This window comes from Mus pahari, chromosome 6, assembly GCF_900095145.1.
Source record: "Mus pahari chromosome 6, PAHARI_EIJ_v1.1, whole genome shotgun sequence".
NCBI lineage: Eukaryota > Metazoa > Chordata > Mammalia > Rodentia > Muridae > Mus > Mus pahari.
In genome coordinates this window covers 79824101-79834822 of record NC_034595.1, presented here as the reverse complement: position 1 = coordinate 79834822, position 10722 = coordinate 79824101, and the positions used below count along the sequence as shown (strand labels likewise).

Below are 10722 nucleotides of genomic sequence, written 5' to 3'. Positions count from 1 at the left end.
AAAACTTCAGTTGAGAAAAATGCCATCATCAGAGTGGCCTGTGAGCAATAATGTGGGAGGGACTAGCCTACAAGGCTCTGTCCACCCTTGGGTCCTGGGGTGTATAAGAAGGCAGGCTGGGCCTTGTGGAGCAAGCCAGTAAGCATCACCCCTCCATGGCCTCTGCTTCAGTTCCTGCCTTCAGGTTCCTGCCCTGACTTCTTTTCTTGATGGGTTACCAACTGAAATAGCTGAGGTGATAAGCCCTTTCCTCCCCGAGCTGTTTTTAGTTTGTGATGTTTATCACTGCAATAGATAAGCAAACGAATTCAAAGCCAGCCATGGAGGGAGCTTATGTGATGTGAGAGGTATCCAGGGGTCTTCAGTTGTTGATTTCTCGGTTGAGACCCAGACATCCAGTGGTGAACAGCCCCTCTTGTGACTTCCTGAATATAGCAATTTATTTTAAGCCATAACGTCTGCTGCTTTCCCTTACAAGTATGCTCAGAATTCTGACAATGTGCATCCCTCAAAACCTGCAACACCAGAAGTCTGAAGGAATCGTGACCAAGCTAAACAGTCTGAACGTTTGCCACACGGCACGTGCTGCTTTTTAAAAAGCTCAAGTCACTTGAACAAGTGTACAGAAGTCTAAGGGGTGGAGTCAAGGAGTGAGCCCAGCTTGGAGATGGGGGCAGACCCTTGACTTGCATATGCTCTGCTTCTGGTGGGCCTGCTAAATCTGGGGTCGTGGGCCAGCACCTCGGAGTGTAGGGCTCACAGTCCGGGAACTCAGGGAGGTGTCCTGAAATCTTAGTTTCTGGAGCTCCTGGTCCCTAGAGAATTTAGCTTGGGCCCCCCCTAAGGCACACAGGTACATAGGCCCAAGGGAGGCAGCAGTTCTGTCCCCTTGCTCTTGGGCCAAGCCCTTGGATCTTTCTGCCACCTTGTGTTGCAGTGACTCTCCTAGCCCCCCCCCCCTCTTTTTGTAGGGTTGGGTCATGGTTGGAAAAACCATGTTTTCTGGGGTATCTAGTGGCTCAGAATTCTTTGCCCAGGTTTTTGGGTTTTTCTTCCTAGGTGGGCGTCCCGTTCATTTCAAAGGAGCCTGGCCTTCTCCCTCCCCTCCCCTGTACTCCATTGCTCTGTGACTTAGGGTTGTAGGTCTGACTCCAGACCCACCCAGGAATCTCCTTTGTATCACTTTGGAATGTGGTCATCACCCTGAACTCTCCCTCTTGTCCACAGTGGGAGGCCACTGTCCTGCCCTTTTCTCTTCCCCCTACTTAGCTCCTTCTATAAACCTGGGGACCACCCTTTGTGTTGCAATGATATTTGATGACACCATGACCCCTGAGATTGTGTTATGGTGTGGCTCAATCCTTAGCACACACCCTGAATCCCTCTGGCTGGAATACAGACATGCCCTTAGTATACATTTTTAGCCCCAAACAATGAAGGTAAAGTTAGTTTATAGGAAGCTCCTGTTTAAAAGTGATGTCTAATTGAGTGGCAGACAAAGTGATGAAGCAGAGAAAGATTTGACAGAGCAGGCTATTCCCACCCAACTCTCGTGAGGAGAGAAAACAGGGCTACTTGAGAGAAAGAAGTGCAGAGAAACAGAGAAACAGTTTTACCGGGAGGGTTTTACAAAGACGGGTTGAAGAGAGAACAAGCTAGACACAGGTGAAGACAGAGTGAGCCAGAGACTGAGAAGGAGTCAGAAGACTAGCTCAGATTGCTAGAGTTAGTTTGCGGCCAAGTGGAGCAATTCTATCAACAGCAAGAGAAGCCAGTTTGAACCAGTCAGCTTGGAGAGGAGTTGGAGCCAGAGCAGTTGAGTTGAACCAGTCAGCCAGAGCTCAGAAAGAGCTAGAAAAGGTGAGCTGATTCAGCAGTCAGTCTCAGAGGCTGGAAACATTCTAGGCCTAGATAAGATTGTACAGAGGCTAGAAGCTTCCAGGCTAGGCCTAGGTTAGCAGACAGAGGCAAACCTCTGAGACAGCAATTACATTTCAGACTTATAAGAGTTACATTTAGCCGGGCATAGTGGCACACGCCTTTAATCCCAGCACTCGGGAGGCAGAGGCAGGCGGATTTCTGAGTTCGAGGCCAGCCTGGTCTACAGAGTGAGTTCCAGGACAGCCAGGGCTATTCAGAGAAACCCTGTCTCCAAAAANAAAAAAAANAAAAAAAAAAAAAAAAAAAAAAAAAAGAGTTTATACCTTTGTATGCCTTACTTGCAATGATTTTGTCCTCCTCAGTCACCTGCTTCTGTGGCTGCCCCCTTGACATGGTCATTGTTAATGTTGCACTTCCAAACAGTGACTGTGTCACTATGCTAGAGCCTCTTTCATCCAGCTCACTTACCCGGACCCGGATCCTTCACCCACACACAGGCTGACCTCACTGAACTCTGTGATCTGGTGATTGTCCCTCTAAGATATCACTCTCCAATGCCACCTGCCCTTTGTGTGCATAGCCTAGAGTCATGCCCTTTCTAAATTCCTGAGCTCCTATCCCTTCTTCCTTCATCAGACTTCCTGACAAAGCCACTCCCATACTGAGTCACCTCTGCTGAGGACCTCAGTTTAACCAGTTGCTAGACCCCCCCCCCCTTTTCTCATCATTGATCTGAAAAGCTCTTTTATGTCATGACAAACTCCCAGTGCTTCCACATATGCTGGACCTAACTCCAGGCACATTCCTTTTTAGGAGCCCTGGCTGCTGGACTAGGTGGACTTTGGCATTGATGTCCAGGGAGTAGGGAACAGCGGAGAGTGCTTCTGTGCTTGCCTGAGAGTCTGAAACAGAGGGTACACCCTGTAGCTGCACTGTGAGCTCCCATGGCATAGAACAAAGCTTCATGAATCCCTGTCCATGGGCACACCCTTCTGCTCCTTCCCTACCAGCCCAATCTCTTCCCTGAGCCTTACCTTCCTACAGCAAAGACAGTCAGCCCGATGGTGAGGTTCCGCCGTCTCGCCTCTTGCCTGGCTACATGAGGGTTGAAAGTGCCATCCCAAATAATTGGTGCTCCCCAAGAGGTACAGGTCGGGACTTCAGGCCGGGCCCTGGGCATGAGCAGGAGCAGTAAGAGAAACGGTTGTATTCACTCAGCTGCTTGGCAGCTCATTATGGCCACTGCCCCATCGCTGGGCCCTAGGGACCCACAGACATATCAGACCTGTTCCCTAAGCACCCCTGTCTTAGAACCAACATGAGAACTTGGGTGGTGTGTGATCTGATAGGCCCCCTTCAGATTCCCCAAACCAGAATGCCTTTGTGTGGGTGAGCAGAAAGCCAGGGACTGGGGCAGACCTTTTATAGTTTGTGGACATCCTGCATGGGAGAAACACTGGCTACTTACCAGTGGCGCAGTAGTCCTGTGAAATTGTCCCTCAGAGGCATTGTGGCTGTAGGGCAGGTGCCCATGGGGATGGAGTCTTCTATGAGGCTGGGCATGGTGGAAGCAGGAAGAGACGTTAGGCATGCTCTTTGTTGGGCAAGGAGAGCCCAAGCTGAGCCAGCTATTACCCTCCCTTTCCTCCAGGAGGTCCTTGGAAAGATCTACTTTAGCCCTAGCCCCAGGGAAGGAATTGTACCTGAAAATAATGAACCTGCAACAGTACAGGCCTAAGAAACCAAATGCAGACAGGAAGAACCGCCACAGAAGTCTCTTCTTGGCCCTGGGGAGGTGGGAATGAGGAAGGGCATCAGAGACTGACTTAACACAAGGAGAAATGATTGCCTGATTTCCTTGCTTTGTTTGATTTCTGAGTAAGAACCTACTCTTCTATTCACACAGGACAAACATGCAAAAGGATTCAAGAATTTGCACGGCACAAAGCCTTTGCAGTTCTGCATAGAGGTGATCAATGGAATCAGTGTGTCACGCATCCTTTCAGAGATGGTCTGGGCAGAGAAGGCACATACAGATGTTACAGCATCCTTGTTCCTCTGACTCCCCCCACAGATGGCATCACAGTGGATATCTGTCCTACATCTTATAGGTTTTGCTGACTCTTGTATCTTTCTGCTAATAAACAAGGCATCTTATTTATACCTCAGCATTTAAAGACAGCGTTGTCTTTACAGTGCTAGAGGATCAAAGCCAGGGCCTCACACATTAGACAAAGTTACCACCACTGAGTCTCGCCCAGCTCCATCTCAATACTTGAAGAACCTCCCACCCTCTTCCCAGCTGCCCTTTCATGCCTTGGGTTGGAGGAGCTCTTCTTCCTGGCAGGACCTGTCTAAGGAGCTCTGAGTCTTGTCCTTGGCTTTGGATAGCACCGTGGCAGGACTGTGAGCCGGGCAGGCGGGTAGGACAGTGGCATTTGGGTTTGGTGTGCTTGACATGTCATGGTGAGGATGATCTTGGATGGGGCCGGTGAGGGAGGTCCCAGAGGAGAAAGGAATTTGTGGCTTGGTAGTTGAGAGCAAAGAGCTGGGCAGATACAGGTCGGTGGCAGCCAGTTCCACCTGGGCTGGTATTCCTCCCACATAGCTCAAAGGCCGCAGACCTGGCTTGGAAGGAGTGGGCACTGGGACTTGCCCATGGTTAGGTTTTCTGTTGTTTGTTTGTTTGTTTGTTTGTTAGCTTTGTCTGCAAGCATCTCATAGTAAGGACAGGCACCCGTTTTGACCTCTGGTGTCACTATTTGTTAGCAACACTGGCTGTCTAGGCATCAGTCCTCACGTGTGAGATAGAGTAATAAGAATAGCATCCTCAGAGGCTGAGCCTGAACTTGGAGTTAATACCAGCCAAGTGACTAGAGCAAGCCTTTGTGGCTCCACTGACTTCAGCTGCTAAGGGCACCGGCCAATGCACCCTGCTCACATGGTCTCTTACCTTCTGATAACTCGCCTCTCCATTCCCCACCTGCCCACTCCCCTCAATAGTTTCTATGACCTCTTTCAAGAAGGCTACTTACATCAGAGTCCCTGATCTCTTGGAGCAGCTCCACACCATCTGTGCCAAGCTGTCTGCTCCTGCCTGAGAGTCTTTGTCTGCGGTCACACTCGAACCGGGTTCGTCCTGGAAGGTGATCTGGGGAATGAAAACGACTGTGGGAGAAATAACCAGGCTTTGACAAGAAATCCTGATCAAAGCCCAAAGTTTAATGAAGTACCGGGTTTTTAAGGCAATGGGGAAAATCCCTCCCACAGCCCCAATCTTGGGACCGCAGTACAGGAGAGCAGGTAGGCGGGTCATCAGGAAACGCTGTCTCTGGAGAATCAGGTAGCGGCGCGTCTGCCCTGAGGTTATTGTTCAGCAGGGCAGTGGCAGGAATAAACAAAGTACCAGCCTGGCAGGAAATCACCCAGGTGGTGTAAAACAGTGGCTGCAAAGGTCTGGGAGGCTCCAACACCGAGGATTTACGAGGATTTACTCAATGAGCCCGCCTTGCGCTTATGCTCCTGTGGGAAGTTTCTCTGCACAGGCTTTTCCTCCACCCCATTAGGGTAGCTGTTTAGGATCAAGCCATATGCCAATAAGTAGATCCTTTTTATTTTGCCTAGACATGAGTATGTCTAGCTTTAAGATACTATAAGGCATTTAGTAAGTTCTTTGACATCTAAATTTTAAAATTTTAAAAATAAGAATGAGATTTAAATAATGTGCACAGGGATAATTCCTCCCTTTCTTTGTTAAAAAGATAAAGTTTTCAAAGTTTTACAATACCTTGTCTTGAGAACAATAAAAAGTCTCAGTGACATGGGTAACATTAAATTGTTGACAAAACATCTCAAATACTTGACTGTTATAGCCAGTTCCAATATCTGTTTTAAATTAAATTGGAACACCAAGTATATAAAGAATTTTTAACATAAGCGATAAAAGGAAATTATATGAGCTTAAGGGTCAAATAATGTAAGTTAAAAGGTTTTCTCTGAGAATAGAAACTTAAGGCTAAAAACTGCCTTAGAAAAACAAAGCCCAGACATGTCCGGGCCACCGGGCCTGCCTTGAGACTGAAATTAGCTGGCCATAAAGATAAGGAGAAAGAATGCAGGAACTGATCTGAGCTATCTTGGCCAACTCGGCAGCCATCTGGCAGAGTGGCACCTCCCCCTGCTTGTGAAGACATAGTTTGGAGTCATACATTAACCAGATGTACTGCCAACTTAGATAAGCATCTGGCCCTCGGAATTCCTGACGCCCCAGCCTGCACGTACTATTCTGCTGACTTGTAATTGCTGGCTGGCATTTGAATGAGCCAATCATGAGTAACTGCGCCAATTCTTCCTGAGCCCCCAACCCTCTCCCCATAAAAACTCCTAACTTTCCAGCCTCGTGGTTGATCCCTCTGTCTCCTGTGTGAGACACGTATTGGCCTGGAGCTCTGCCATTAAAGCTGCCTCGTGCGTTTGCAACAAGAAGGTCTCTCGTGTTTCCTTGTTTTTGTTTGTTTGTTTGTTTGTTTTTTTGGTTTTTTGTTTTGTTTTGTTTTTTGGTTTTTTGAGACAGGGTTTCTCTGTGTAGCCCGGGCTGACCTGGAACTCACTCTGTAGACCAGGCTAGCCTTGAACTCAGAAATCTGCCCGCCTCTGCCTCCTGAGTGCTGGGATTAAAGGTGTGCACTACCATGCCCAGCTTCGTGTTTCCTTGGGATACCCCAACTCCTGTGACTTGAGGGGGTCCCCGAAATGGGGGTCCTACATTTGGGGGCTTGTCCGGGATCCAGGGGGTGTCCCCAGAAACTCGAAGATACCTCTTGGAGGTACTACGTTTGTGTGAGTTTGGTGTGTTTGTGTGCGGCTGCAGTGTCCGTGTGTCTTGTGTCTTGTTTTCTGGTTCCGGTATTCTGGCAGCTGCCGCTGAGGGCCGTAATGGACCCAGTGGCTGCAGAGAGGAGACGTCCTAAAGTCCGCAGGCTGCAGCCCTGGAAGACATTCTAAGGGCGACCCTGGAGGGAGTGCCCAGGGTAGAGGGCAGTTGGGAGAGCCTGACTGTTGCCTGGCAGAAGGAGGAAGACAGAGTGCTCTTTCTGCCAGAGAGAGGGCGGACATGGAATCCTGCCCCATCAGAGGTAGCGTTTGGTTGGTTGCATAAGTCTAGGCGCGGACGAGTGTGCTTAGACATGCTGGTGACTTCTGTTTCTGCTTTTGTGTTGTCTCTGTTCCTAGTTTTTATTATGGGACAAACCCTGTCAACCCCTCTTTCTCTGACTAAGGACCACTGGACACTGGACAGACCACTGGACACTGGACGGACCACTGGACACTGGACGGACCACTGGACACTGGACGGACCACTGGACACTGGACGGACCACTGGACACTGGACGNCACTGGACACTGGACGGACCACTGGACACTGGACGGACCACTGGACACTGGACGGACCACTGGACACTGGACGGACCACTGGACACTGGACGGACGTTAGGGCGAAAGGAGGAAACTTATCGGTGATAGTCAAGAAACAACCTTGGCTGACTCTCTGTTCCTCGGAATGGCCTGCTTTTGGAGTTGGCTGGCCACCTAAAGGGACCTTTGATTTGCCTACCATCAAGGCCGTAAAGGCCATTGTTTTTCAGGAGGGAGCGGGATCACACCCGGACCAGTAACCGTACGTCACAGTGTGGGAGGATTTGGCATGTTTCCTTCCCCTGTGGGTCTGCCCGTTCTTTCCCCCCATCCGTCCTGGTACTAAAATCCTGATGGTCCGAGAGAATGATGAAGAAGAGAAAACGAAACCACCGCTCGAGGGAGATGGAACGCAGCTCATCATCATCACGCCCCCACCCCCAGGATTTATCCAGAAATAGAGAAACCCCCTGAGTGGCCCGACATCCCGCAACCCCCACCCTATCCCCAAGTTCCCCAACCCGTGCCCCAACCCTCGGCTCCCCCCCGGCCTCACCTCCAGCCCAGGCACCAGGTTCGGATGGAGCTGGCGGGGAGGCATGCCTGAGGGACCGGCTGACTCAACTGTGGTACTACCCCTTAGAGTGGTTGGGGCTCCCCCTACTGACCAGAATCATCTACAGCTCTTACAGTATTGGCCTTTTTCTTCCTCTGACCTTTGTAACTGGAAGTTAACCACCCCCCTTTCTCTGAGAGCCCCGCAGGGCTTACAGGTTTGATTGAGTCGCTGATGTACTCTCATCAACCCACCTGGGATGACTGCCAGCAGCTTTTACAGACCCTTTTCACCACTGAGGAGAGAGAGAGAATCCTCCTCGAGGCTCGGAAAAATGTCTGAGACGAGGCTGGGTGGCCAGTCCAGACTCCGGTTGAGATAGATGAAGGATTCCTGCTCACTAGGCCCCTATGGGACTATAACACTGCACAAGGTAGGGAACGGCTGTCCGATTACCGGTGGGCTCTGGTGGCGGGTCTCAGAGGTGCTGCTCGCAGGCCCACGAATCTGGTTAAGGTAAGGGAAGTCATGCAGGGGGCAGCTGAGCCCCCTTCAGTTTTCTTAGTGAGACTCATTGAAGCTTATAGGAAGTACACTCCGTTTGACCCCACGTCCGAGGGGCAATGGGTCTCAGTGATCATGGCTTTCATTGACCAGTCAGCCCCTGATATTACGAAGAAGTTGCAACGGATTGAGGGATTGCAAGATTATACTATAAGGGATGTGGTGAGAGAGGCAGAGAAAGTGTATCATAAGAGAGAGACGGAGGATGAGAAGCTAGAAAGAGAAAAGAGAGAAAAGAAAGAAGATGAGGACAGAAGAGACAGGAGACAAGAAAAGGTTTTGACTAGGATTCTGGCCGCAGTAGGAGAAAGAGATAGAAGAAGTAGGACTAGGCAGTCAGGGGACCTGGGAGACGGGAGATGGCAGGGGCCAAGGAGACCCAGAGAAGACAGACCACGCCTTGAGAGAAACCAATGTGCGAATTGCAAAGAGACCGGCCACTGGGCCGGTGAATGCCCTAAAAAGAAACAAGAGGTAAAAGTGCTTTCTCTAGAAGAAGATGAAGATTAGGGGAGACGCGCCTCGGCTCCCCTCCCCGAGCCTAGGGTAACCTTAGAAGTGGAGGGGGCCCCAGTAAATGTTTTGGTCGACACAGGTGCAGAATTCTCAGTGCTTCAAACACCATTAGGCAAAGTAATGAAAAATAACAAAACATTAGTGATCGGGGCCACAGGGCAAAAATCATCCCCATGGACCACATGCAGAACGGTGGACCTAGGACAAAATCGAGTGACTCGTTCATTTCTGGTTGTTCCGGAATGCCCCACGCCCCTATTGGGAAGAGACTTGCTAACCAAACTGAAAGCACAAATAACTTTTACCTCCCACCGACCAGAGGTATCCTGGGGAGTAGAAGCGACTCAGACCTTGGCACTATCTTTACAATTAGGGGAAGAATACCGACTCTATCAAAGTAAACTAAAATCCCCTGAGGGACTACAAGACTGGCTCAATCAATTCCCTCAGGTTTGGGTAGAGACGGGAGGAATGGGAATGGCAAAACAAGTTCCCCCAGTGGTGATTGAGCTTAAGTCCAGAGCCACTCCCATTGGGGTCTGACAATACCCTATGAGCCGAGAACCTCAAGAAGGTATATGCCCTCATATTGCCAGACTATTGCAACAAGGGATATTGGTCCCATGTAAGTCTCCGTGGAATACTCCTCTACTCCCAGGAAAAAAGCCGGGAACTAGTGACTATCGTCCTGTCCAGGATCTCAGAGAAGTTAACAAGAGAGTTCAGGACATCCACCCAACCGTACCAAATCCTTACAACCTGCTCAGCACATTGCCGCCTGAGTGAACTTGGTACACAGTCTTAGATCCCAAAGATGCCTTCTTTTGTCTGAGGTTGCACCCCAACAGCCAGCATTTGTTTGCCTTTGAGTGGCGAGACCCTGAGAGTGGACGGACCGGGCAACTCACATGGACACGACTGCCTCAGAGATTCAAGAACTCTCCCACCTTATTTGATGATGCTCTACATCGGGATATCACCCCTTTCAGGCCAGCAACCCCCAGGTGACTCTTGCCCAATACATTGATGACCTTTTATTAGCTGCAGGATTATGCGGAGAATGTGAAATTGGGACTCAAAACCTCCTGGTCGAGTTGGGTGAGTTGGGGTACCGGGTCTCTGCTAAAAAGGCACAGTTATGCCAAAAGGAAGTGACCTACTTGGGATATACCCTGAAGAATGGACAAAGATGGCTCACGGAGGCCAGAAAACAGACAGTAATGCAGATCCCAGTACCCACCACACCTCACCAGGTAAGAGAATTCTTGGGAACTGCGGGGTTCTGCAGACTTTGGATCCTGGGGTTGGTTACCCTGGCAGCCCCACTGTATCCTTTGACCAAAGAAAAAGGAAAGTTTACCTGGACAAAAGAACATCAGCTGGCGTTTGAGACTCTTACAAAAGCACTACTGCAGGCCCCAGCACTAGCCTTGCCAGACTTAAGTAAGCCTTTCATCCTATCCATCGATGAAAAGAAATGGAGTGGCCAGGGGGGTCCTTAGACCTTGGAAGCGGCCTATTATCAAAGAAACTGGATCCTGTGGCTAGCAGATGGCCTTCCTGTCTACGAACAATAGCAGCCATGGCTGTGCTAGTGAAAGATGCTGAAGATGCTGACCAACTGACCATGGGCCAGAGTGTTACCATAGTGGCCACACACTCTCTTGAGAGTATCGTCAGGCAACCACCAGACCGTTGGATGACCAACGCCCAGATGATACACTACCAGAGCTTACTGCTGACTGAATGAGTAAGTTTCACACCCCCTGCCTTTTTTTTTTTTTTTTTTT

The 10722-nt window shown here is 49.8% G+C and overlaps 1 protein-coding gene across 1 annotated transcript in view; it reads right to left on the bottom strand.

Moving 5' to 3' along the window:
- A3galt2 (alpha 1,3-galactosyltransferase 2) overlaps positions 1-10722 on the bottom strand; it is a 21462-nt gene that overhangs the window by 2821 nt on the left and 7919 nt on the right. Inside the window, exons 2-4 of the mRNA XM_021200362.1 lie at positions 3585-3668; positions 3350-3436; positions 2916-3053 (exon numbers count right to left, since the gene is read on the bottom strand). Coding sequence (XP_021056021.1) covers positions 2916-3053; positions 3350-3436; positions 3585-3668 — 309 coding nt within the window. The remainder of the gene's footprint in view (positions 1-2915; positions 3054-3349; positions 3437-3584; positions 3669-10722) is intronic.